Source organism: Fonsecaea nubica (genome assembly GCF_001646965.1).
Source record: "Fonsecaea nubica strain CBS 269.64 chromosome Unknown Scaff1, whole genome shotgun sequence".
NCBI classification, from domain to species: domain Eukaryota; kingdom Fungi; phylum Ascomycota; class Eurotiomycetes; order Chaetothyriales; family Herpotrichiellaceae; genus Fonsecaea; species Fonsecaea nubica.
Genome location: NW_019173674.1, coordinates 1,008,773 through 1,035,739, shown reverse-complemented (window position 1 = coordinate 1,035,739; position 26,967 = coordinate 1,008,773). Strand labels below are relative to the sequence as shown.

The 26,967-nt window shown below is 51.8% G+C and overlaps 8 protein-coding genes across 8 annotated transcripts; 1 reads left to right on the top strand and 7 right to left on the bottom strand.

The window, feature by feature from the left end:
• Positions 1 to 642: 642 nt before the first annotated feature.
• On the bottom strand, positions 643 to 1,975 carry AYO20_00370 (hypothetical protein; the record flags this gene model as incomplete). Its single annotated transcript, XM_022638681.1, has 2 exons — positions 643 to 1,891; positions 1,944 to 1,975. 2 exons carry the CDS (start codon positions 1,973 to 1,975, stop codon positions 643 to 645), a joined length of 1,281 nt encoding a protein of 426 aa, XP_022505646.1.
• A 1,646-nt stretch (positions 1,976 to 3,621) lies between these two features.
• Positions 3,622 to 5,589, bottom strand: AYO20_00369 (hypothetical protein; the record flags this gene model as incomplete). Its single annotated transcript, XM_022638680.1, has 2 exons — positions 3,622 to 5,235; positions 5,308 to 5,589. The coding sequence occupies 2 exons, from the start codon at positions 5,587 to 5,589 to the stop codon at positions 3,622 to 3,624; spliced, it is 1,896 nt and encodes a 631-aa protein (XP_022505645.1).
• Positions 5,590 to 6,096: 507 nt separating this feature from the next.
• Positions 6,097 to 7,959, bottom strand: AYO20_00368 (hypothetical protein; the record flags this gene model as incomplete). The annotated part of the gene is made up of 1 exon (XM_022638679.1): positions 6,097 to 7,959. The coding sequence occupies one exon, from the start codon at positions 7,957 to 7,959 to the stop codon at positions 6,097 to 6,099; it is 1,863 nt and encodes a 620-aa protein (XP_022505644.1).
• A 3,289-nt stretch (positions 7,960 to 11,248) lies between these two features.
• On the bottom strand, positions 11,249 to 13,344 carry AYO20_00367 (hypothetical protein; the record flags this gene model as incomplete). Its single annotated transcript, XM_022638678.1, has 7 exons — positions 11,249 to 11,377; positions 11,454 to 11,753; positions 11,911 to 12,381; positions 12,443 to 12,633; positions 12,686 to 12,725; positions 12,815 to 12,865; positions 12,919 to 13,344. 7 exons carry the CDS (start codon positions 13,342 to 13,344, stop codon positions 11,249 to 11,251), a joined length of 1,608 nt encoding a protein of 535 aa, XP_022505643.1.
• Positions 13,345 to 14,377: 1,033 nt separating this feature from the next.
• Positions 14,378 to 19,346, bottom strand: AYO20_00366 (hypothetical protein; the record flags this gene model as incomplete). The annotated part of the gene is made up of 13 exons (XM_022638677.1): positions 14,378 to 15,497; positions 15,594 to 15,726; positions 15,778 to 15,883; positions 15,938 to 16,020; positions 16,069 to 16,635; positions 16,691 to 16,874; positions 17,465 to 17,516; positions 17,567 to 18,104; positions 18,153 to 18,590; positions 18,642 to 18,707; positions 18,759 to 18,848; positions 18,900 to 19,037; positions 19,115 to 19,346. 13 exons carry the CDS (start codon positions 19,344 to 19,346, stop codon positions 14,378 to 14,380), a joined length of 3,747 nt encoding a protein of 1,248 aa, XP_022505642.1.
• A 918-nt stretch (positions 19,347 to 20,264) lies between these two features.
• AYO20_00365 (hypothetical protein) lies at positions 20,265 to 21,562 on the top strand (the record flags this gene model as incomplete). The annotated part of the gene is made up of 6 exons (XM_022638676.1): positions 20,265 to 20,450; positions 20,571 to 20,665; positions 20,770 to 20,919; positions 20,997 to 21,123; positions 21,217 to 21,458; positions 21,532 to 21,562. The coding sequence occupies 6 exons, from the start codon at positions 20,265 to 20,267 to the stop codon at positions 21,560 to 21,562; spliced, it is 831 nt and encodes a 276-aa protein (XP_022505641.1).
• A 238-nt stretch (positions 21,563 to 21,800) lies between these two features.
• On the bottom strand, positions 21,801 to 23,412 carry AYO20_00364 (hypothetical protein; the record flags this gene model as incomplete). The annotated part of the gene is made up of 4 exons (XM_022638675.1): positions 21,801 to 21,860; positions 21,929 to 22,208; positions 22,314 to 22,364; positions 22,421 to 23,412. 4 exons carry the CDS (start codon positions 23,410 to 23,412, stop codon positions 21,801 to 21,803), a joined length of 1,383 nt encoding a protein of 460 aa, XP_022505640.1.
• An 851-nt stretch (positions 23,413 to 24,263) lies between these two features.
• On the bottom strand, positions 24,264 to 25,742 carry AYO20_00363 (hypothetical protein; the record flags this gene model as incomplete). Its single annotated transcript, XM_022638674.1, has 1 exon — positions 24,264 to 25,742. The coding sequence occupies one exon, from the start codon at positions 25,740 to 25,742 to the stop codon at positions 24,264 to 24,266; it is 1,479 nt and encodes a 492-aa protein (XP_022505639.1).
• Positions 25,743 to 26,967: the final 1,225 nt, after the last annotated feature.

Below are 26,967 nucleotides of genomic sequence, written 5' to 3'. Positions count from 1 at the left end.
CTATAGCATGTATATGTGTATATATACGTATACATGGGCATATGTACCAACTATGTACGTCACACAATACACAATACACATTACACATGACAAGTTACATGTATGTACCTCTAGGATGCACATTGACAGCGTACTCGGTATGGCAAAAGACACCACAGACACATATCCCTTGAACCAATAACCCACATTAAAATAAAAAGGGCTAGGGGGTGGGGGAAATGTGTGCATGCTCGTGTCCGAATCTCCCCCCACACACGCGCAAAATTTAATCGCGGGCGGATTGTACTCCCTGTTCACTGCTGTACAAGAGGCAAGGGTAATGGCAAGGGCAAGGGACATGTAGTATCTGGTCGGTACGGAAGATGATATCCCAACTTAAATTTTGTTCCATTGTGATTTTCCTATCCCATCCCATCCCATCCTATACCACGCTTGCTATGCCATGCTACACTACCTAAAACGCCTCGTGCATCTGAGATACTCTGACTGGGGTTTACATTCTGGACAGTAGAGAAAGAGAGCTAGAGAGGGAAGAAAGACACCTTGACAAACACACAGACTCCTCCTCTCCTCCTCCCATCATTCCATTAACCCTTTCCATGGTCCAGTACCAATCTCCATCCTCCGCAGTCACAGACTCACTCAGTTGGCCACCGGCACCTCATTGGCGTTGACGCTGTCGTTGTCGAAAACCATATTCATTCTTTTCTTCTTCTTTTTCTTCTTCTTCGCCTTTTCGCTGGGACTGGGATGATCCTCACCGTTGATGGCTTCCATATGCACCGGGTCGGCACCCCTCTCTTCGAGCCCAACGGTCACGACGCCATTCGCCGCCGCGACTCCCTCGTCGCTGCATGCGTCGCCAAAAGCCGACTCGTACACGACCTCATCATGGGATAAGGGGTTCTTGACTCCGTTGGTGTCTGCATGTGGGGTCCGCGCACCGTCACCATCCTCGATTATTGCATTCCCGGGAACACTGTCAGGGGCGACTCCATTCGTCTCAACAACAGGGTCGACATCGTCGGCTTTGGGTTCTGGTGCATGTTCTGGCGCATCCTCAAAGACGGGCTCGAGTCTATCCATTTCTTCAGATGCCCGCATCTTTGGAGGCTCCTCAAAGTTCTCTGCCACAGGGACCACGTTCCAGTCCTCCTTGACACAATCTTCAGTTGGAGGCGTCTCTTGGGGCCGTTCGTAGACTTTTGGATCCTGCTCTTGCTCCGGGTCCTCCTCCCAAAGGGGATAGCAGTCTTCTTGTGTATAGGGACATCCATCACACAGGCTCTGCCGACGTTTGATTTCGTCATGGTTGTGGAAGCGGCAAGACCCAGTCAAGTAGTCCTTGGCCGTCCACTCCTTGTCGTTGGATTTATGAAGATCCCAGCCAAAATCAGAATTGCGCTTATAGGTCCTCTCCCACTCAGCACCATCGATGTTACCTCTCGGCACCTGACCCAATGCCGCCTTGATCACCTCTCGGAGCGGACTCTTGTTGGGGGCTGCTTGATAGATGGCGTCCACGATACCGGCCTCCAATTTCCACTCATTGTTTGCGAGGTTGTGCCGGATCATGTCGGTCACCTGGTTGCTCAGAGCCGAGACCTGGTACTTCCAGGCGAAGACCCCAAGTTGGACAACCTCGCTGAAACTCAACCGGTCTTCGAGCTGAGGATTTGGGCAGAAGTTCCAGATGAAGAACTCTTCCATTGTCTGGGCACCGGTCTCGAGGAGTGTAATTTCTCTTGTAGCAGAGTACGGTGAGAGCTCCGTAATTTGCTCTCGCAGGGTTCTCGAGCGACGTTGCAGAAACTCCTCGGGGATGAGAAATCCCCTAAGAGTGCCGTCATCTTCGCCGACTAATAACTTGACCCGCGGACTCTGGCACCACCTAAGGACTGGTTAGCAAGACGGCTGATACCAGGGCAGCTGTGACAACTGACCGGACATATAGTCCACGGTGACGAGGATCCATGGCTCATAAACGGCCTTTCTCGGTTCTAAAGCAAGAAGAAGAATGGAATTCTCGATGAAATGAAGATAGAAAACAAACTCTATGTATATTCACTCATGGCACGCGATAATCCTTGTAGAGCCTCAAACTCGGTGTCGCATGCGAGTAGACCGGCTCGCTGCCAATGGAACGACCTTGACAAGCGACGCGTGGGAGTTTGTGAGTGGATGGCAAAGTGAAGCAGACTTACCTCGAGCTCAAGGGCATGCTGCATCGACCGTCCTTGCCCTTATTAACTCACCGGTCAGTAACAGTTCGTGGCATCCAATCATGATTCTTATTGGCGGAACTGCAAACGAAATGCACCTGTGAGCAGGCTCGAGTATGTTCCTCACCGATGAGCCTGGAATACACATGCACACATAGATAGACCAGATGGATTCAGCAAGGGAGGGTCCGTTCAGCGGTCTGCAGAAGAGAGCAGCCACCGGAGGGCACCTTCTCACACGGCCCATCGAAAGCTACACTGCTAAATCGAAATTGAGTCGTCCAACTTGGTAGATACATTTGCCTCCCGGTAGCAGTGAGCTAGGGATCCTGGGCTTCGGAAGGATGGGTAGGAATCAGAATTCCAGCCTGCAGGGACGCAATGGACTAAATGTCTCGGGCGTCAACTGGACTCTGCAGCGGCGGTGCTGTAAAGGCCCGCCTCATGACTCCAGGGAGGGGCAGTCGGTTTCGGCAGCTTCATCGTCAGTACGAGGTATATCCCGCTCGCATGGTCGTTGTCGCATGCGTGTGCTTTCTCGGTCATTTAGAGCATGTCATGCAGCCCAAAGGGCAACCGGAGCTCTGTCCAGTCGTCTTGAACAGGTGACATCTTGATCGGGGGATGCGAGACGACAACTGGACATCAGGCAATCGCGAATGCAACCATTGGGTGCTTTGTTCGGGCAGCAACAAACATGATTGAAGGTGTGCCCTGCGGGTTGTGCTTGGGCACTATCTAGTTGATGCAAGTAGAGCATGGCAATGTGCAGTGCGCTGGCCAGCTTGGTCGGATCCATGTCAAATGACCAATATCGAGAAGAAATCTGGAAAGGTCGGATACAACAATCGAAGCCCAAAATGTCTTGAGAGAGCCTAGACTCGGTACCCAGCAGCAGTCCACAGGCCCCTCTGCACCAAGCGTGCATTAGCGCAAGGCAAACAGACAAAAGGAATCTTTTGGCAAGGCGCCTTGCTGGTAGCAACTTTTCAATGCCCAAAATATCGGGCGGTGAATGGAAAAAGGTGCCAGGCCACGTCGCTTGGGTATCTCTATAGTCCGAGTTCAATACATGTGATCCAGGGATACTGCTTAGCCTCGAAGAGTCCAGCGAGGCGACACCGACAGGGACTTTCGGTGCAGAAATGAGGCTCAAGTTCATCAAATCCAGACGGTCTCGCTAAGGTAGTAAAGTTAATGTAGACATGTCACCGAAATTGATCTGAATCATCGAATAGCGAACGGACAGAAATCCCAAAAGCCACCCTACGTAGCTTACAGTCATCGAGACAGTTGTACAGAGGCATCTCAAACGTGGTCGAAGCATCCTGCGAAGGGTCTGCGTAAGCCTGCTGTGACTCTGGCCAGGGACCCCCAAGTCGAATGCTGGGCTTGGGTATCAATCCATCAGAGGCACCAGCCCAAGCGTCCTCATTCCGTTCTCCAACACAATGTGGCAACATTTGTAGAATGCCAGTTTGGCTAGGCTTCGAGCAGAGCCTTCGGCCTCGGCCTCATCTTCCCAGATACTAGGCAAGAGGTCGATGATGTTGAATAGGAATGTCAGAATCTGAGCGGATTCCAACCTTTCGAACGACGTCTTCAGGATCGCGGGGAACTGGACGAGAAGCCTGAGAATGTCGGCGTATGTATTGTCTTCACCATCGAACATGCTGTAATCCGTGCTCTCGAGTTCCGCACGATCGATCTCGACACCGCCGAGTTTCGATCCAAGCTTTGTGTGCCATTTTTGAAGGTTCAAGCCAGTATAATCCCTGGTGTTTGCCAGCTTGCTGAGGTCAAAATTGAACGTGCTGCCTCGCCTGGTAGAGAGATCGTCGACCATGAGATTTGTCGCACCCAGGGCATCGAAAACTTTCAATGGGTCTTGCTCGGAAAACAGCTGAGCCGCCTCTTCGTCTGTGTCCAGCGCCAGTTGAGTTGCATCGCGACATTGGTCTAGAATGTCACCCAAAAGGAGGCCACTGGTTCCTTCTTTGGGCACGAGGCCATGTACGTCGCCGAAGCCGACATGATCGAGTCGTTGCGCCAAGTCAGAACGGTCCATCAAGTCGAGGACCTTGAAGACTTGTTGAAAGTGAGTCGTCTGCCGCGCCGACACAACGTAAATCATCTTGTCAAAGGAATATTTCTTGCTGCGCTCCAAGACCGCCGCAACATCTCGGAGCAGGTATGTCGTTGTACCATTACGAAACCGCGCAATGGCCGCCCCGTGCTTTTCATCGTTCTTGTTGATATCAATTACCCAGGCATCATCACTCTCCCGGTAGACTCCCTTCTCCTTCAATGCATTCTCGACCTCTTCAATAGTCTCGTGAGAGACATCCGACTCACCCGAGTAGTCGTCGAATTTCACACCGAGTCGGGCATAAAGTTCGGTGTATCGCGTAATGCAGACTTCACGAAACCTTTTCCACAAAGCCAGGGCATCTTCATCGCCGTCCTCGAGTTTCTTGAAGAAGTCGTCTCTTTCTGCTTCAATCTCGTGACTCACTTCGGCGCCATCTTCCCCTTCAGGATTCTTCTTGGCTGCTTCCTGCTCTTTTTTGAAGAGATCCTCAATTTGTTCGTACACGTCAAGCAGATGTCGCAGGGGGTCAGCATCGAATTGATCGTCAGACCCGAATCGTGACCAGCCAGCTGCCAGAAGTCCGACATGCTTGCCCCAGTCACCAAGAAAGGTCATCCTGGTCACATCCCACCCCAATCTCTCGTACATGGAGGCTATGAAAGTCCCCACGATCGTACTCCTCAAGTGTAGGCCAGTAAAGGCCTTCCCAAGGTTTGGCGATGAGAATTCAACAATGACCTTGCGCGCTTTCGTGTCCGCCTCAGTCTCGGCGGGAGCTTCGGTAAGTAGCGTATTACCGTATGAAGATCCACGGTCAATGATATAGGACAGCAACAGGCGGGCAAGGTTAGTGTTCGCAAAGTAAAACAGGAGGTTGATCCCGTCGTTGACAGGGTGTCCGAAGAGAGGGGACTCCGGAAACTGTTTCAAAGTCAGCCGCAAAGGTCGTGGGAAAGGGAACGTCTGTTCCAGAAGCAACCAAGGACAACTGACCCTTTGCTGCAAATCGGCCGCGAGATCTTCGGAATCGACGCCCTTGAGTCGAAGTCGAGGCGCCACAACCACCAGATGGGTCATGTCATTTGCCCATACGATCGACTTGTAGGCGGTCTGCTTTTCACAGTCCGTGAGTTGGACGATAAGCTCAGCTAGATGAGAGTAGTAGATGGCCAGTGGATTGGTGTAAAGGTCTGTCGTCGCCGACACAAAGCCAGGATCATCAATTCCCATGGCTTCAAGGAAGCCATGCAGGCCCTCAGCTGAGGTGGTAGCCATCTTGGCTCTGCGTGTAAAGAGAGGCTTGTCGTAGAGGAGAGCGATCCGGTGAAAGAGACATTGGTACTTGAAGTATGCACCGAGAAAATATGCCCATGGTCTTCCCAATCCGCTCAGCGAATCATCGTGTGACACCCGTTCGGCGGTTGGACTGGCTGACTGGGTGAGGCGCCAACGATGGTGCAGGAAGCCACTTCAGGCACATGCTTGTCAGGGAAGAAACAGAATCATGATTGGTGATATGAATGCCACTACTCTAGCCTCACCCTTCAGTTCTCGGAATCGCTGTCGGTCGTATCTCAGATCTTCAGTCGATTCTATTGCTCCAAATGGCCGCCAAAAGCCACTGACACCCAACGCGAACGTAGTTGATACATCACGCAAGTTCCCATTTCCAGGCGAGCAAAGGTAGGTCGGAAATTTGGCGAACCAAGAGCCAGAAGTTCGTTGCATGAGGCCTGATATTGACAGGCCGGTCAACGAGTGGGCAATTTCCTGGTCAATATTTCAGACAGAAGAGCCCTCTGATGTCGTTGAGCTGCCGGTCTCTTCATCTGTCGGGATATGCCTCTTTCTTCGGGGCATTCGCAACTGGCAAGACACCGCACAACAGTATTGCCAAGTTAAGGCTAATACTTGACCCCAACGACAGAACCACGTGGTGAGGACGAGAAATCCCACGCAAAAAAGGATGGCGATCAAGGCCAGAAACCACCCAAATGTGGGAGGAACAGGTATGACTGTAGGTTGCATGGAGAAGACGCTCGACGTCAGCGCCAGTGGTGTAACGTAGATCAGGATGATCCACGAAAACCCCTTGTTATCCTCCGCAATTCGATTTGCTTCGAGAGCAAGTCTCAACTGTTGCGTGTTCATCTCCCGAACTTCCAAGTTGAGTTTAAACTCAAGTTCTTTGGTATATTGACCGCAGCGGTCAAGAAGATGATCGAGTGTCTCCCTAAGTTGACACAAGTCGTCGAATGTCTCCTGAATCGAAGGAAGCAACTTGTGTTCGGGTGGGAATCGAAGTCCGCCGACAAAGTCGCCAGCTCGCCTCGAACAAAAAGGCTCGTATGCCTTGAGAGTCTTGGAAAGAGTCTCATTCACCTCCTTTGCGAGGTGCATAAACAACAGCACCCAGTCGAGTGAACGGCGAAGCTCTTCGCCATGGCTGCTCACTCTCTCAGCGTCGCTGGATGCGGGGGACCAGAGTCGATATTGATGTGTCGAGTGATGGTGTCGAAAGCTTGATTTCAGCTTCGTCACCACTCCCTTCCATTCTCTTTTCACTTGGGCGAAGCGGGTTTTCAAGACGGTCAAGAAATAATCCTCGGGATCCCAAATTGGCTTGTCCGCATCTAAAATCCCGTACGTGAGCGGATCTGCACGCATGCCAGCCGGAGAGAGTCCGTCTTCGTAGTATTCCGATACGTCTTCTTCGGATTCGTCACCAGGATCAAAATAGTAGGTGTCGATGAAGAGCCACGCTATCCACCTGGTCCAGTCGAAGCCTGTGATTACGCAGGAGACTTGTGCATCGTAGAGGTAGATCGAAGGAGCATCGGCCTGCCAATTGAGGAACGAGATATCCTGCCGGCGTCGTAAAGGAATCCCATTTCGATCCCGGCGGCAGTCCGTCTGCGGGGTCTCCGAAGTCCTCACGGCGAAAAAGGGTAGGTGAAATGCGAGTCTGAACATGGGAAATCCTTCCATCATGGCGGCTAGCTCTAAGGAGGCCTCGAACTCCAGATGGTGGTATAGCGCTCCTCGAAGAGCAGTGGCTTGATGAGTCGAAGCCGTTCGTACAAGTGCATAGATACTGTAGCAATCCAGGTTCGTGATGAAAATGAGACGCCGGTCCGCATCCATCAGAGCTGTTCGATTTCCAGTGACGGGAGGGGTCAGGGGTCCTGCTGAAGGAAAGCGAGGCTGTTCCAATTGTCGAAACAACTCATACGCTGTTAGAGGCCGGCAGTGCGCCTCCGACGGTTCGAGCAGACAATCCAGGTTCCTATCATCCAGCCACGCGATGACTCGCGTTTCGTCTTGCTTCACGTCGGCTTTTCGTAGGGAATCGATGCTCATCCCAAAGCAGAATTCTTCGATCCTGTCGGCTCGTGGTAGGCAGCCCAGTGATTCCTCGGGCTCGCGCATGAAAATTCGGATCATGTCGTCAATTTCATCTTCGCCGGACTCGGCGCGACCTGTGACGTGCGATTTGTTCTCGACTCCGAGTTGAATGTTTCGGCGTCTTCGAAAGATCTTGGGCCAGTTCCTGAGGGCTTTTATTGGGAGCGCATACCGCAGAGGTTTGATGTCGCTTTGACCTCTATCACCCAATCCTTTCTGCTGTAACTTGCGTTTGCCCATGGTGTTGTTGTCGTCGGGTTAGGTGTAATGGGGCCGATGTGAGAGGCACGCCGCACACGTACGAGAGGCGGGTAGTAACAGGTGGAAGATCAGCACCATGGTTTATGTTGCATATTCCTGCATGGCAGCATCGTGGGCGGCGCGAGGAGTCCCTTGTATATCGACTCCGATGAACCCCCACCCTCGGATCTGGTGTGCGCGCCACAGGCACACGTATGAGCGTGCAGCTTCATCTGTGATAGGGCTTGGATGCATGGACCGATCTGCAGTCCGCGAAGGACAGGGCATGACGAGAAGACGGCCCCAAAGCAATGCTTGCCAACAAAGCAGCTGAGAGCAAGGCGGACATCTGAGAAGGCACTAAGTATCCTGTGCCAAACGAAATCCTATTGGGCTTCAAAGCTCTAGGATTGGGTAGCATATACCAGACCACGCTGTCTCACGATCGAGACACGGGGCAGAGAACTTTCGACCAAGAGTAGTAGGGGAGGAACGAGGTAACAAGGTAGGGAGAGGCGCAGGTGATGGCGGTGCGTAGCTGCCCTGCAGTGAGTACAGACATACCTAGTACAGTAGTTACAAAGGTACGGGTAATTATTACCTTGCACGCCTCACATCTAGAACGAGTCCCTCCGAGTGACGCACATGACGCCTTCATCAAGTAAAGCTGCGAAGGCCTTCCCGATTCGTCTGCATCACCAGGACACAGGCCTGGTGCCTGGATGTTTGACGGCAACAATCTCTGCTACCTTTACAAATCCGACCTGCTCAGCTATTGCCCGTGACTCAGTGGGCTTTGCACACCAACAACACCTAGACTCGCCTCATCAGCCTCGAGATGGAGAAAGACGCGACGGCTGAGGTATCGGGCATCATGTCGTCCAAGCCACATACCACGAGCGGTACCTGAATCGAGAACCTGCTTCAAGCAAAAGCAATGCGTGTGACCTCGATTAGGTGCAGATCTGAAACGATTTGCCCAGACGCCCAACTTGACCGACTTCTTTAGTGTCTGCGCCTCCGCAGCATTTTGGTTGCCTTTTGGAGAAAGGTCAACTTCATACCTAGGCATAGGGACCTTGCTCTTTATAGACTGCGCAGAGATTCCGCGCCGCCCTCCATCTTCTGTCTGCGATGGTGCTGTCGAACACTTGGCTCCGACTTGGGAGAGATCTTGATTCAAGTGCGCGGCTCGCTCGTGGGTGGCCGAATACGAGGATACGGAGTGATTCGGGTGTGCACAACACCAAGCCGGTGTCAAAGGTCCACGCAGCTCGCAATGCAGTAGCGTAGCGAACAGGGAGTTCAGCTGGCAGAAGCAGACAGGGAATACAACGGGGAATCCCACTGTGGCACCAGCTGCCCAAGTATAATTCGGCGACTATTGAAAGTCGCAGCACACAAGAAGGTTTGATGACAAGGCGTCTGCACGGTTGTCACCTCAAGTCAGGACTCAAGATGAAGTCAAACCCCCTCGAGAGGATTCTAACAACATGACCAGACTAATTGTTGGCCTCAGAATTCCACCCGTCCCACAGTCGTCGAAAGCGATCCTATATGAACTCCCCAAGCCCAAGTCTTTAAAAATTCAATGTTTCCGACCCAGATTGTATTTGCCAAAACACAAAGCACGCAAAGGTGTCTGACTCAAGTCATCAAAAAAGCATTGGCGGCAACAATCACAACAAAAAGACCCGAGATGAAATTGCCCCCTTCATGATAGGTAGTCGTTCATTCCTGCTCTTGGTTGTGTCCTCAACTACCCTAACACCTCTGCAGTGTCTGGTCTTGTCCTTTGCCTGCTCTTGCTTGTCCCGGGGAAATTGTAGTGGATCGCGTAGAGGGCGCGTCACCGACCGGTCAGCTAGAAGACAGTGGCAAAGAGGTGGTGTGTGGAAAACAGTCTATTGTATCGAGGCTCTCAGGTTATCTCTGGATAACTTTTTCACATTTGCAGTTACTGCAGCGGGTGTGGTGACAGTGAGGGCAGTGGTGTTTCTGTATGCCGATGGGAGTCTGTCCACACCGGCAGCAGGTGTAGACAAAGACGATATTGGTCTTCTTCTTGGTTTTGGACGGTGGCTACTTGCAAACAAGTCAATGCAGGTTCTTTTCGTCGACCGTGAAGGGTTGATGTCGTCAACCGTCAACCCTGTATACTGACCATTTTCCTTTCTATGACAGAACATATACGCAAGGTGAGTTGCGGCAGAGAGATCCCAGGCTACGTCCTGGCGCATACCAGCGTTGAGGCGTCGAAACGCGGGAGACAACGAAGGGACAACAAAGGAGCGAAGCAGGTTTCTCTAGAGGCCGGCCAGCTGTCCAGCAATGATAGGGAGCAAACACAAATGAACGACGCCCAACAGTGAAAGAATCGAACCAGGACCAAAAGCTCACAGACCACAATGCACCCTGTCCAACACGCTGACGCCCAAAGACAACATTATCGATTTGCGGAAAAGAGCATGGAGCAATTGATTGAGATCGACAGGGAATATCATGATTAAATTTTTGGGTGCCACGGGTGGGTGCCACCACGGCCGGCGACGGGGCGTCCCGCATTGGGTAAGTATTCATGTTAATATTAATTATTAACTAGGACTAATTTGAAATAAAAGCCACCCAAACTCCCTATGTAGGCACGTACATAGGTAAAGCAGGATCATGTCCAAACCTGTAGACAGGAAATGGACTGTAAACAAGAGCGATTGCTGTGTCTCCCTAATATAACATGATATTTAGAACAGCTTGGTGATGATTAAGATGGGCCGTTTCACACGACCATGTCTCACAGGCTAGACTGGGACAGATCTCCTGCCCATCCATGAATGCCCAATGTCCCGTCCACTAGATCTTGCTCGTGATGAGGGGTCCTGTGTTTCCCACTGAGTCTAGGGACAAGTGGCACAGAAAAGTAATGGTCAGGATAACTCCAAGTTATTCTCTCATCCTGTAAGTGTAGGACCCCGAGAAGAGGGAGTTAAAAAGTACCCCTGGATTCTATACAGGTAGAATAGGACCGTTTGACTCCGTTGTTTGACGCCGAGAGTGGCGCCAATTGTTGTAATGTTGTAGAATCGTAGTCGAGACAAGATGCCAGCGAGAGAAGACTGTAGTATGCACCGCAAATAGCAGCAAATAGTAGATGCAGAACATCAAAAGCAACCAAGGAATCATGGATGGAACATGGCGGAGGGCATTCGTTTGTATCGAAAGGGTACTGATCGCGAGTATCAACGGAGTTACATACCCCTGTTGCAGTAAAATAGATGTCAGAAATATATTCCTATTCCAATGGCGTTGGACGGAAAGGCGAACTAACCAACGTGATCCGTGAGAGGTTGTGATTGTCGATTCCGTGTTGGTTCTGTATTCTGCCCGCGTTGACGGCCTCGAGGTCGAGACGAAGTGTAAGCTGTAAGTTATTGTCAGGATTAGCAATGAGTGAGTCCGAAAGTAGTTTCCCGGACTGCGAGAAAGGCTCGCCTTACCATCTTAGAAAGTGCATTGCACTTGCCACAAAGTCGTTCAATCTTCCTCTGCTGCCGCTTAAAAAGATCAAAGAGGGCTTCGATCTCAGACAATAGGCCCGTCTCTTCTCCGAAGAAAGCAGCATGTTTGAGCAGGGCTGCAATTGCATCCACGGTCTCCCCCAACGTCTCCTCCAAGTCCATTGATATGCTGTTCGTTCGCAGGACCCAGTTGTAGTTATACAGAAGCTGGTTGCGGTGGTCTTCTTGCTCTTGGGAGGATCGGCAATGCTTCGGTTGTGACAAGAAGCGGCCGTGTGACTGGCGAACAAGTCAATCAAAAAGAACACAATAACAGAATACCGGTGCAGCTGGGTGACCGGCGTCCTGAGCAGACACAACGCCGGTGACATTGTCATCACCTACAGCCGCAACCGATCGGTGGCTTTCAGATTAGGATAAGTAGAAGGGACTGTACCTTCTGGAAGTCAGCAAATCTTGTGCCGAATCTCGCCACCACCTGGGTCCATTCTTTTGCTACTTGCTGAAGTCTGTATCTGGCCATAATCAAGAAGTATTTTCTTGGGTCCCAGAATGGAAGATCAGCATCGATTTCGCCGTAGGTCAAAGGGTCTGCGTTCATTCCCTCCTTAGACTCCTTATCCTTCCGGTACTCGAGCACGGTTTCTCTGCCCTCATCTTGGGCATCAAAGTAGGTATCGGCGAAGAGGTAGGCAGTCCAATGCTCAATGTCAGACCCGGATATCATAGCCGTAAGTACCCCTTTGCAGAGGACTTCTCCGGGATGCTGATTGAGAAAGGACACATCCACTGTCTCTCGCAACGGTTTTCTACTGTGTGCCCATTTTCGGTGGTCTTCGCGGAAAGTATCTCTCCAGGCAAAAAACGGTATGTTGAATGTCATTTCAAAGGTAGAAGGAGATTTTGACTATAGAACAACCACTCAGTATCAAAACGCTGAAACTTCTCTTCGAGTGATGCGGACTTACTGGGATCTTCACACTGATGTGAGCATCGTTGCTAGTAATGTGGTCGAGAAGAGCGTGACGGAGAGGCCTGGCTTGATGGTTTGATGCAGTTTGCATAAGAACAGTGGCGGTTTCCGAATCCAAGTCCGTGATGAATAGCAACCGCCTTGCTGCATCTGGCTCGTTGTCTAGCGTTGATCCCCATCTCAAACCTACCCTCCAGGTACGTGCAAGGTGGCGCACATTCGGTATCGTTTCACCTACCGCCTGTAGACAGTTCGCGAATGACGCCCCTGTCGAGGCCCTAACCACGGTGTTTGTATTTATAGTCTCCGGATCACTCGCGTGATTTGTAGTGACAGATCTATCAAGCGCTGAAGCATTTGCTCGCACCACAGCTGTGAAGACTTGGGCCCATATGCCAGGCGTTTTAGGTTGATATCGCTAGAAACTGTTAAATCAAGGCTGCCGACGCCGGAAAGATTGAAGCAACTGACCGGCTTTGATAGTTTCTTTTTGAGCTCCTCTGCCGTGAAGGGATTGCGATACACTCTTGCGCCACCTTCACGGCTGCGGTCGTCCAGCCACGCATTATAATATGGAGTGCTCCCATCTTCTGCATCATCAGGTCGAATGGAAATTCCAGTCGTGCCGTCCAAAAAGCTTTTGCACTGGTTGACCAGGAACTGGAAACTGTCGTTGTCATCCGGGTCAACTAGAAAAACCTCTTTCCAGTCATCGTCTTTTCCAATCCTTTCCTGACGGGTGAGATATGGTATGTTCTCGTTCTCATAGTCGATCTCTTTCCGAGGGCCATCGAACTCCGGTCGCCAGGAACTAAAACAAGTGTCAGATTTCCGTTCGGAACCTGCCGGAAACTGGAGTTCCAGCTGGTCTTTCACGTGTTGCACTACAAACCTCATTCTATCAGTCAGGTCTCAGCAGTTGAGAACGGCGCTGTACAGATCAGCAAGATCTGAGAGCTATGCCAGTCTGTCCCATGCGCCCGGCGCTTTGGATATGTAGAGCTGTTGGAGCCTCCTCATCGTATATATTAGGAAAGCCCTATTTGCACCAGCTTGCGATTGCAGCATTGTAAAATGTGGGCGGCCTTTATGGCTAAAAACTTCTTCTGCTGGTGAAGGGAAAGTCGCCATTTGTTGCCTTGAACTTCTAGAGAGCCGCATTATAGTGGTACAAACGATGATGTGGTGAGGAATGGTTCGTAGCCTGGGAGAGTCACTTGATCTTATCGTCCAGGCGCAGAGAAAACATGGCACCTGTCGACTTAGGAGTGCTGTTGTCAGGCGCTGATCGAGTTGGGCTTCAAGCAAGCGTGGTCGACCCAATCGCAGGCTCCGGCAGCCTCAACATGATGGCTTCTTTCGGCCATTTCCAGCTCTTGGGCTCGCGATGTCTTCTCAGCCCCAGCCGATGGTGAGAACAGAGAAAAGGATGGTTTGGGAAGCCCGGGAGACAGCGGGTACCGGCGACCATAAGAGGGCGATGGCGCTGAGTGTTCAGTGTGCCCTGATAGACCAGATTAAACGCAGTTTGTCAAAGGGCTGAAGGAGAAGACAAGCTCAACTTCTTGAGATGATGTGCGATGTAAATAGTTGCGGATACAAAGATATTTGGGGTCCCCAGACAAGACTAGTTGAAAACGTTTGCCGCGTCGCGCCATGCAGGATGGCGTTGGAAGTCCCACATCAAATTGTCAATCTGCGCCAGATGTGAAAATCATCCTATGTTAGAGCTGCGTGCATGTGCTCGCTTACTATACGCATCTCTTCATTTGAAGAGCATCGTCGTGGCGGAGTCGAATCATCGAGTGTCATCAAATTCATTCGCTACAGGGATGGATCAGTCTCGTGTCTTACGATGGCATCGAAGATCGAGTTCAAAGAAGCCGGAGAGATTGGTAACCACACAAGTTGACCCATGCAAAGCAGCAATTCACAAATCGCCCTCAGCCATCTGATGACTTGGTAAAACTTGTGCTTTCCCCCGCCTGCGCTGTGTCCTCCGATCAGCTGTGCCGTCCGAATCTTTAGCAATAGAATTGGCTGGTGAGACATTTTGTCGTTGGTTTTCTAGATCAAACAACGCCTTTCGCCTCTGCTCCCTTTTCTCTTTTCGTCGTCGCCGCCGTTCCTGTCTCTCTTCCTTCGACTCTACTTTGTTCGGAGTTGACGGCTCCTCGTTGTCAACTTCGACTGGTGTGTCGAGATCTGTGGCCCCAGGCCCAACTTTTGATTTCCGCTTCTTTTGTCTCTTCTGAAGCCTTGCTTGAAGGTATTCGCCGACTTGCTCGAACTCAACAACCGGGTCCTGCCTTTGCACACGCTGGCCACGCTTCTCGTCTTTGTCACGCAACGCAAAATATGCGCCAGCCTCTTCAAATTCTGTCGCAGCCTCTCGCTTCTTCTTCAACGACGTGGATTCTGCAGTATCATCCTTTTCCCCATCATTAAGCGCATCACTCTTCCTCTTCTTCGAAGCTCGCGTGAACTCGCCGACTTTACCAATTGTGCCTTCCATCTCTTGTCCCTTGACGAAAAAGCTATAAAGTCCACCGTGTTTTCCAGTACCATGGCCATATGCAACTGGGGTCGTTGTGCCACTGCTTCTCTCACTTTCGCTCTTGCCAATATTCCCCAATGCATTCTCGAATCCTTTCAGCCACCACTGATTTCCGGCCTGTGGTTCATGCGCCTTCTTGCCAACGCCGAATCGCCCTTTTCTTTGTGATATCAGGAGAGGCTTGACAAGACCGACACCATTGTTGCCAACTTTTGCGGGATCATAAGCGAGGCCTCGATGCCCTTTTTGTTTGTATGGTCTCGAATCGAGGGAGTGGCCGGGTCCTGCCCAGCCAAGCGAAAGGAGATGCGCATGGGCGTCCATCGAGGTAGGAAGACGACTGACAAGGAAGGACGCGGGAAAGCGACGGCTGAGGATGTTGATTATGTTGTCTTTCGGAGCCCAAAATTTGGGCTGCCAGAAAACAAAAATTGTCTCCAAGCGCCAGTGGGTCACCGCCTCGGCCCTTCCCGTGGCAACGGCGCAGTTATGACTAAGCATCATGGCACGTGATCAACAGTATATTGTGGTCTCTATTCTTCAAGCTCACAACTCTCCTAGTTGTCAATCACCCTTTCATTGAACCAACAGCTCCTTCATGGGGGTCACCAAGATCTTGACATGGTCATCTTTGTGGTTGACTAATTCCTCAAATCCTTTCTTCACAATGTCGTCCAACGCTATTCTCGCCGTAACCAGTTTCTCGAATCCCTCGAATTTTCCTACTTCAAGTCAGTGATTTGGTCCCGCATATCTCGGGTGTAATCCTTTACCAGCCACGAATTCGTCCACAGTCTGCTTGAAATCTTCTGCTGTATAGCTCATTGAAGCCCGGAAGATGATTTCCTTCAACATGAAATGCTCCATGGGCACAACACACTGCAAAGACTGGTCAGATGTTTGAAGCTCATTGACGGAATGGAGTCACTTTACTTCTCTCTCCCAACCAGCGACGTTAACATATGTCCCACCCCGTCGAAGCGCATCCATACCATCCTTTAGACCTGGCATGATCCCTGCACAATCGAAAACAACGTCCACTCCCTTGCCACTCGTTAACTCACGGCATTTCTCAGGCACGCTGATTTCCCTGGGATTTAACACCATGTCGACAAACTTTGCTGCCTGTTCCTGCCGCTGACTTGTTGGCTCGCTCACGATGAGTTTACCAAACCCAGAGGCCCTCAGCACAAAGATTAAAGCCAATCCGACTGGTCCACCGCCAAGAACGAGGATGGTCTTGTCCCGATAGTCGTCGAAACCAGATTTTTTGGTCGCATGCCTGGCGACCGTCAACGGCTCAATCAAGGCAGCTTCAGACAAGGGGATTGAGTCGGGCAGGACATGGCACATTTCCTCTTTGACTGCGACGTATTCCGAGAAACCTCCCCCATCGGGTGACTGCAGCCCCAAAAATCCCCAACTATTGCAAATATTCGTGTCCCCGATGTTACATGAATGACAGTTGGAACAAAAAACCCGTGGATCAACCATGACAGGCTGTCCGATCTGGAATTTGCTGTTTGGGCCAACCTTAGTCACTCGACCGCAAAATTCGTGGCCCATCGTCACAGGCATCACAGCCCCTGTCAGTGGATGTGGTGCATCCTTCTGGGGGATAATGCCCGGTCCTGCCGATTCTTCAGCTATGGTCTCGAGGGTAGTCTCTGAGACACCACAACTTACCGACCAGATATTCGTGCAAATCAGAGCCACAAATGCCACACCATTCGATTTGGATCAGAACTTGGCCGTCAACGATTTGTGGGACATCCACATCCTCGACCCTCAAATCGCGACGCCCGTGATATCTGGCCGCCTTCATGCTGTCAAGTGAGCTTTCCGCCGACTTTAAGAGACTGTTGATCCGCTAGAGGAAGACTCAGCGACTTTCCTGTTTGGAGATAGTGAGACGTTGCACTTTAGACACGGCTATATATGTACCACCACAGTAATGCAACGCACCGTCAATCACTGACGAAGAATGCACTGATTCATGGACTGCCGAGGCAAGATCGTCTCTCCCCCACACTTCTTGGAATCGGTAGGCGTCCGCTAATGTTCAGATTGTCATATGGCCCACAGCACGGATATTCTGGATTCATGGACCGGCTGAGCACTGTACATTATGCTTTCATGAAGTGTGCACCCGGTCTTTTCATTCGATTGGCCTAACTTTATGACTTTACTGAGATCCCGCCTGCATCTCTAGGCACATGCTGCTCCGTGGCTCCTCAGTCTATTGTCCACGGTACGTCCTCGTTTCTCATGTATGGTGCTAATCTTGAGAGATCTTTCAAAACTTCAGCCTCTACACGTCCGTTGCCGAGGAAGGACCACATATTATTGTTGCGATATCGAAAATCATAATGCTCCCAGCGGACAAACTTGATGGTTTTCATGTAATGGAGTGCCTATTGAGATCAGCTTTGTCTCTCACGAGTGATGCCTTCGACTTACTGAGCCACCCCAAATCCACAGCTTACCACCGACGATGTTGTTTTTGTACCAACTGTCCTCGTTAGTCGGCGCATCTGACCAAAGGGGGAGTTATAAATTTACCTCTTGCAGTCGCTGTTCCAGACAGAGCCTTTGTGCCATTCGTCAATATGCTCGTACAGTTGCTTTACTGGCTCCATCTTAACCTCGAGGGCTCGGATGTTCTCCTCCTGCATCCTCTTCATGCATTGCAGGATGTATTCGACTTGGACTTCATGCGAGGGGAGAGCTGTGCCAGCCGCCCAATTGCCTCGGACACCATTGACAACGAAATAGTTGGGGAATTTCGGCACCGTAAGAGCGAGGTAAACCTGTGGTTCAGGGTTGAACTCATCCGCCATACTGACACCGTTGACTCCGAGAACTTTGAATGGGGGCGCGAACGCAAGGTTGAAACCTGTGGCGCAAACAAGAATGTCGACCTTGTGCAGTCGACCAGCATCGTCGATCAATCCTTCAGGGACGACCTTGACGATCTCATTATGGACGGGTGTCACGTCTGTGGCTTCGTTAGCCGGGTCCATGTCAATGACACATTTGGTATGCTCACTGTCTTTGACTAATGCCTCAAGATAACCATCACCGGGAGTAATCCTTCGACCTGTTCAATGTTTAGTGCCCGCTCCAAAGGAATTGATGTTCGACATACAGCCCGGCGCCCATTTTGGAATCAACTTCTCCTTCAACTCCTCGTGCCCTGGTCCGATCCGCCGGTGCATTTCCTCGCGCATCAGCTTCTCGGCCCACTGCGACGTCTCCGATCCGGCAATGAACATATCGAACAGGTTGTTAACACTAGATTCGAGTTTCTTTCGGTATTCGAGCAAGGCTTGGGGGTCTTCGCGGAATCTCTTCTTGTCCTCCTCTGTATACCAGTACTGTGCTTGAGGCGCCTGGGTCTGCTTCGAGTCCGACGAGTGGCTCTTGTCCTCTTCGAGAACTTGGCCTCCGACGGGTGGAGAAATCCATGTCACAGACCTCATGAAGGTAGTCAGGTGTTTTGCTTTCTTCTGCACCTGGGGCACGATTTGGATGGCAGACGACCCCGTCCCAATGACGGCGACTGTCTTGTCCGTATAATCAACCGCTGCCAAATGTGTCAGTCACCACAGGGGCGGACGGCAGAAGTGAAGCCTACAAGAGTCCCAGTTTGCGCTATGAAGAAGCTTTCCCTCGAAGTCATGTAGTCCTTCGATCTTTGGCCCTGCCGAACGGTCAATATTTCGGATCTATTGGAGGGATTAGACAGACTCACACTTCCAGTCGTTGAGGAAGCCGGTGCCGTTGATGATGACATGGCACCAGTCGTTGATCTTACGACCCTCAACGTCAACTTCAACCTCGTCTACCCAAGGTCAGTCTCTGGAGTCATCATGGCGGTGTCCTGTGGACTGACATATGCCTTTGTCCTCCACCCAGGTTGCTGACAGAACCTTGGAATTCAGCTTTATGTTCGGGTGGAGATCATACTTGTCGGCAAATTTCTCGAAATACTGCTTGATCTCGGGCGCATAGGCGTAAAAAGTCGACCATTCTGGATTCGGTTCGAATGAATAGGTATAGGCGTGTGCGGGAACATCACAAGCGCAACCTGGATATCGATTCTCAAACCATGTTCCACCAATTCCGGAGTTCCTTTGGAGCCATTAGCTGACGTTCCCATGGATGATTGATAGGTGAGCACGAACTTCTCATAGCAGACGAGTTCGTAGTTCTTGAAATCTTTCTTCATTTTGTACGCCACCAACAGGCCTGCCGCACCAGCGCCAACGCAAATAACTCGAATGAAATTTGGTTTCGAATGCCATTGCGGCTCGACCTTGTACCCGAGTTCGCTCACCATGTTGAAGACAGAGAAGGACGATGGGGTTGAGGAATCACGACGGTTTCAAGTAAGGTGACGAGTCAGATCGGTTTCCAACAACGACCTGCAATCACCACTCTATATGTGCATTCTGTCAATGCTCCTTGGAGGCGAGATATTGGGGAATCCTCCTCTATTCCAGGTTGACTGCCCCACACCAGGGTCCAACACTGTGCGAGCTCCATATGTTTGCACAGCGCCGTGAAGAAGGTGTCATGATTCAGGATTTTCTGACTTACGACGTCGCCAGTCTACGCCACTTGCCTGGGTTTGTTCAATCAGACAGGTTTTGATGGGCCAGCATGGGAAGGCCACAACATGGGCCTCCCACACACGAATGAACCAAGCTCCGCAACCCGAGGTTCAAGCCGTCGTGCTACTTACAAAGTACTCGGTACGCAGCCCAAGTCTGTGGAGAAAAGCGGGGATCAAGACGAGGCAAGCGGGAAAGCAACGCAACAAGAGTTGTACCCAATCCTATCCCGTCGAACCTAGGGTATAATAAGAATGTGATGGACGTGTCATGCCGAAAGCTGTCAGAAAAAAAAAGCAAGTCATTGCTTGGTGAGTCGGATGTTTGTTGTAGAGAAATACTCAAGAAAAGAGATTACTAGCTACCGGCCGCCGGTTCAGCCTCAGGGCTCGTTATTGACGACGTTTCGGCCAAATCATTGGTCGATCATCACCGACATCAACAATATCAGGAGCATTTAGCTCGTTTTCTACCGGGATTGTCAAATACGACCGGTCTATAAGACAGGTTCATCCAAAGCCAGCCGACATCTCGGGATCATACAGACATAACCCGCTCCCTCCAGAGCCAGCCGATACTTTGGGATCATACACACATAACCCCTTCCATCCAATATCTGTGCCTCGGCAACCAAAAGAATAAATATGGCCTTTCGCTCAGGACCCATTGCCCCGGGTATTGCATTCGTCACCGGGGGTGCACGCGGTTTAGGCAACGCCATCGGGGTGTCGTTCGCAAAGGAGGGCGCCAAAGGGGTATGCCTAGTCGACATCCAAGACGAGGCGACCTTTGAGGAGGGCAAGAAAGCCGTCGAGAAATACGGTGCCAAGGTAAGAGGGCCACACAGTTTCCATTGGGGGTCATTTTGCGCAGAAAACAAGACGGAAAACTGCGAAGGGGGGCGCATGATATAGATACGTCCTGAGACTCACCCGATCATTCACAAACAGGTCCTATGCATCCGCGCCGACGTGACCAAGGAGGAAGATGTGGAGCGCGCAGTCAGCGAAGCGGTCAAGGAATTTGGCCGCATCGACTATGCAGCGTCAGTACCTCCCTACCTACATCTTTGCCTCTGTCTCCGTCTCTGCTATCTGGTCCAAAACTCAATAAGAATTATCAATTGCTGACAGAAAGAGGCCCCCACAGAAACTTCGCAGGCATTGTCGGTCCCCTGGCCGAGACGTGGGACATTGACACGGAGCAGTGGAGACGGGTCATCGAGGTCAACACGGTCGGCGTGTTTCTCTGCAACAAGCACGAGTTGAGGCAGATGATGAAGCAGGAGTCGATCGAAGTGTAAGTTCTCAACGATGCTAGAATTCTCCGAGGAGACCACAGGAGAAGGGTGATGGCTGAGGTATAGCAAACAACAGTGAACAAGGCCGGCCACGTCAACGCGGATCCATCGTCAATTGCGCATCTGTGAATTCTATCCAAGCCGGCGCTGGCACGACGGGATACTCGGCGTCGAAACATGCCGTCATGGGCATTACAAAAGCCGTAAGTTCACTACCATTGTTCCCTTGATTTTCCTCCTATGTTTGTCCCATCCTGGTCAAACTAACATCATGCCCTGTTCTTCCCAAACTCCAGGCCGCCCTCGAGGCACGCAAGCATGATATCCGCATCAACGCCGTCTCGCCCGGCTTCCTCCTGACCAAGCTCCTCGATCCCTTCATGGCCCAGGGTAATGGCCAGCTCGCGGGCAAGGCCTGGGAGGAGTATGAAGCGCGGCAGGGCCGGAAAGCCACCTTTGACGAGATTGGCGACGTGGTGGTGCTGCTCAGTCTCCCACGCATGAGTTTGGTGGTGGGACACAACCTTGTCATTGATGGGTATGTCGATCCCGCGCGTCAAGCAGTCCCCCAACTTGACATTTGTGTTGTGCTAACTCTGATGCCATTCTAGAGGCTTCACCATCAACGAGAATACGTACTAGAGATATCTCGAAATCTCGTTCATGTAGATCATGCATGTGTTGAGCCTTTGAATTGCGTCTTTTTTGTAGCGAAGAGATTCTTTCGTCTCTGGAGCTGCTCTGTGAATTCGCGAGGTGAGTGTGAACGAGCGCCTGTAATGCCTCCCTCGTAAGACCGCGGCAAAGCTGTCCAACACCTTATCGGTGACCTCAGGACGCGCGGTTTCTTGGAGATGATAGTGGTGACGAGCTGAACCCTCTAACCCGTGAACATGAACATGAACATCAACACAGGGTATTGGGGTTGACCACTCGTCGTCTAGTCCCCATCCACGTCCAACAAACCATCTAACGGTGGAGCCGGTGACCTCATATTGACCAGCTCACTTTTGGAAAATCCATGGTGCCCTCAAAGGCAGCAATGTCGTGTTGCATCTCGGGGAACTTTTTGAAGAAGCCCGGCTTCATGGTCCAGTTTTTGAAGTTGTACGCGTACTCGAGGAAGATCTTGGAAACCTCGTACCGGTTCTGCATCGGGTTGTAGGCGAAGATGTCGCGGTCCGAGTAGGGCCAGTAGAAGTTGAAGTGCTCGACAAAGGCGGCCGAGAAGTCACCGGTCGAGGTGTATTTCTTGTGTTCGAAGACGAGGCGGTCGCGTAAGCCTGGCCTGTTCGTTGATTAGTAGGGTGTAGTGAAGGTTTTTGTTGGTTGTAGCGATGTCCTTTCGAGAAAAGAACCAAAGCGCGGCGGGTAGATGGGAATAAAGACTAACCATATGAGAAAATCAATCACTGCTGGATGCTGGACTTTTTCCTGTGACGGTCTGGGTCAACGTGTTAGCAAGCAGCCCTGTTGTCCGAGGAACAAAAAAGGCCATACCTCGGGCGTAGAAAGACAGGCACCCGGTCCAAGTTTTCTCGAGTTGGATTTTCTCGGTATTGGATCAGTGTCTGGCAGACATACATCAGGGCGATTCGTTGCGCCTTGGAAGTCCATGTGCCAAACACCCTTTGGTCAACCTGCCGCAGCGCATTCCACACAGGGTGCTGAGCTTCGGGTCCGGCATTCTCCCAGCCCCAGATGGCCGCCTTGAAGGGCACGTGCATGTCGAGGGTGGCGGTCGATGCCGTCTGTTGTTTGACACTGTCGAGGCAAGAGATAAAGGCGCCGTTGGATACGTGCCACTTGTCCACGTCCGGCGCGACTTTCACCATGGCGTCGGACGAGGGAAAGCGGTAGTCGAACGGCGAGGGAGTCTGTGGCTGCCACCCGCTGAAACCCGTGGTACTGCCCATCTCGAACATTTCGAGCAAGGAGTTTGAACTCATGTCGAAAAAGTCCTCGAGGCCGGCCAAGGAGCCCATCCCATCTGGTTGTGGCACGTCTACGTTGAGGCCCAGGTTGTGGCCGTTGATCACCTCGGTGGCCTCTGAGGTGTCTGTCGACGAGACGGAAGTGTGGCGAAAGGCAGCAGTTGGGTCGCCAAACGTTGTAGCCGGGGTAGATGCTGGGAATGGTGTCTGATCAGCAGCAGGTATGGACGGCTTCGTCTCTGTCGTTGGAGCTTCACTGGAGGAGTCGGCGCCCAGCACGGCCTGGTCGATGACGGTGCGCATCTTGACCAAGGCATTCCGAAGGCGATTGTTATCATTACGGAGGTTGTCGATGATGCGCGTGAGGTTTGTGATCTCGCCGTCCTTGTCGCCGGCCTCGAGGCTGCTGAGCCGCTGCTCGAGATAGGCGATGCGGTTCTTGGTCCTCTCACGCGTGGCCCGTTGGGCTAAACGGTCCTGGATCCTCTTTCTCTCCGCTCGGCTTTCATCCGTGTCTCGCTTCCGGGACTTTGTCGATTTAGGCGTGGGCGCATCCATGGTCTATGACAGCGGATTTTCTTACTCAGGGAGACGGCCAAGTGCACATGGGGTGTATGTAAGTTGTCCTTCAGGCAAGGCACAGGTTGGCATGTGGTTATTTTTCTGACTTGATATTGAAGAGTCAGAGAAAAGAATTGGGAAGATCTGGGCCGGAGGGGGAGGGTGACAATACCGAGGGCAAAGCCTCCCACTTGGTTGTCCTTTCCATCTTTTGAAACCTTCACCCCAAAGAAAGAGGCGACGGAGGGTGGCCAAGCTCGTTAGAGGCATCCGAGGCTCATGGGGACGCAGGTCAAGGCACTCGATGCCAAGTTTGAGGCCTCCAGGGCCACCCAGGATAGGCTTCTTCCCCATGTGGAGGGCCCAGTCTTCGCTTGGAGATTGGTGGCTCGATAAGCCCACCAGCCCCAGATCTCCAGAGACGGCAAGGGATGGCGATGGGGAGACGTAGGGGGAATTGTCGGGGCATCTTCCTGCTGGGCACTTTTGCAGTATTGGGAGGAGCGGGTCCCTAAAAGAAAAGTCTGATCAGTGAAATGAGGCTGGATGGCCAATAGTGATGCTCACTACTCTATGTGTTTGTAAGAAGAACAGCCACGCAGGGGCGTCGTGGGCCAGTGTACCTCGTACCCGGACTTGGCCAGATTCATTGATGGTATGTCGTCGGGCCCTTTGAGGTCTGCTGCTAATTATTCTCGTTGTTTAGGGGAGCTCTTTGATCTAAGAGGTAAGAGGAAAGTGAGAGAAGAATCGCAGACGAAAAAGCGCATCTCAATAACTTGACGTCACTCAAGAGGAACTAATACCAGACAACCTACATGCCCTTACATTCTGTAGAGCTTCGTCCCTCAACTCGCCCCAAAGATAGGACTTCCAGCATCTGCGGCCACCGCCACTGTTTTCGAGATCAGAAACTCCTCCACGGCATATCTGCTGTTGTTCCTGCCCCAGCCACTCCCTTTCGTTCCGCCTAGAGGGACTGAGGCCTCATCATATAGTGTCAGGCTGTTCAGAGCAACCAGTCCGACTTCTAACTCTTTGGCCAGCCGAAGACCTTTCAAGACATCCCGCGTGTGGATAGACCCCGTGAGACCATACGAGCTGTCGTTTGCTATCCGGATGGCGTCATCTTCGTCTGCCGCGATGAATACTGTGGCCGAAGGACCAAAGGTTTCGAGGTCATAGATGGGGTTTCCAGGCTGGACGTTGGTGAGGAATGTTGGCTCAAGCGCAGCACCGCTGTCCCCGCGCCACTTATTGTCGCCGATCAGATACGTCGCCCCTTGATCTGTGGCGTCAGAGAGCAACTTATGGGCCTTTTGCGCCATGGCTTTTGTAACGGCGAACCCGGCGTTACCTTGGAGGCCTGCAACTGCATCGCGCAGACAGTTGATGAACTCATCCGCCACGTCTTGAACGACAATGATGCGCTCAGTCGACATGCAGATCTGGCCGTGGTGCATAGTCGCCCCCTGGGCACAAAGTGTCGCGGCCTTTTTCAGATCCGCGTCCTTCAGAACGATAGCAGGAGCCTTGCCGCCGAGTTCCATCAAGACCGGTTTGAGGTACTTGGACGCTAGCTGGCCAATAATGCGCCCGACAGCTGCGCTACCGATGAATTCCACCTTGCGAATGGCTGGATGTGCGATGATGGTCTCGGTAATGCGGCTAGCGTCTTCGCGGTTGGCCTGGATTTGGTTCACACTGCCCGCTGGGAGACCCGCGGCCAGGAAGGCTTCGACGACGCCATGGTGGACACGCGGGCTCAACTCTGACGCTTTGAAGACGACCGTACAGCCAGCAGCCAGGGGAGCTGCCAGTGCCCTCGCTGATAAGATGATACTGCCGTTCCAGGGGGCAATACTCAGGACTGGGCCCACCGCTTGCTTGTAGACAAGACAAAAAGTCTCTGCAGTCTCCGGCGGCGGCATCTCCCCCGTACAGGCGATGGTGATATTCGCGGCGATTTCTCTGATGGCCCTGGCGGCGAGGATGACGTTGAATTTGGCCCAGGATTCTGGGCAGGACGTCTCTTCGATTTGGTAGCGGGCAAGCTCGTCGACGCGGCTTTCGAGCACGTCTGCCACCTTCAAAAGCAATGCCCGGCGGTCCTGGTGCGGCACTCGTTTGAAGGTTTTGAATGTTTCTGCGGCTGCCTGAACCGCGGCTGTAGCGTCGTCCACGGAGGCTCCCTGGGCATAATGGACGAGCTTCCCCTGAGCCGATGAATGGACCTCGATCAGGCGACTGGCATCCAAGGGGATAGGTTTCCCATTGATCCAGCAAGGGACAACTTCTATACCATTGTGGTGTTGTGTGACGGGCATGTTTGATCCTGTCCAATGCTACACTGTACCGTTATGCCTGGTGGGAGTGAACGAACTTGGATATCGAGACGCAACTTTTGTCGTAACTTGAAAGAAGTCTTCCCAACTTACTAGTAAGTACATCTTCCATTTTCTACTCCCGGCGAGCTGGGTACTGGAATCTATATATGTTGGCCCCAGTGTCTTTAACTTGGAATACCAAGTACGATGTAGCTATACAGCAGTGTCCATGGCCCTGTCCACCCACAAGGCTGACGGGGATATCATGGACCGCTGTCCTAAACCCGAGAATTCTAAGGTCCCTGGGTCGAAGACCATTCTCGATAGGCATAAGCTCAAGAACCGCGGGGACGCCAATGTGTGGGGAGGACGTATCGAGTACGAGGTACAGTGGCCAGAGTACCTCGAGTGTAGGTGGGAATGACCTTGTCAGGACTGACCACTTATTGCCTGCCCTCTTGCCTTCGTACATGATGATTATGACCGATGGCTTTCGGAGGTTCCAGTGTCATTCCTCCGAAGAATGGGGGGTGCTTACTTCTTGGCTTCCCATTGACAGTCCCTGTGTTTCTCTGTTTCTACGGGAAGAGACAAAGTTCCCACATTATACAGAATGTGGGAACGACGGGACCTGTGAGAGACCATGTAATTTGATTCTTTTGTTGTCATTTGAAAGTGCAGTTGCCCGCACTCCCGTGCTTCCCTCTTATGTGTGCGGCTGGCTACATATTACATGGTCATGTGAACCGTCACATCAAATCGATTTTCCTCGTGTCTCGCCAACTCCTGAAAGCCGGAAATGGTGCAAGGTGCTCCTTCGACCTGGGTGTCACCATTTCATGACGACGCTGTGCAGCCCAGATTGTTCCGTCCGAGCGAGTGGCCTCTGAATATGAGCCAAGTTCCCCCAAGTTTCTGTCGGGATGGAGGGGGAATCATCTGCCCCAGGTACGAACAGAGAGGTATTCGATACTCGGATCTGTGTACCCAACATGTGTATGTGTTTATATACACATTAAGATCTCTTCACTCCTGACCCGCTAGCCGCATAACCTGGAAAGGGCAGTACTACCCTCCGTGCCTCCTCGACTCACACCCCCAATCCCATGACCTCGAAGGATCCGCTGGCGGCTCCACACCACAGATAGGGTGTCATTTTCTTTTTCTCATCACCACCAATGAGTCGCCTGGGTCGTGTGAGCCGCAAGGCAAACAATATGTAACA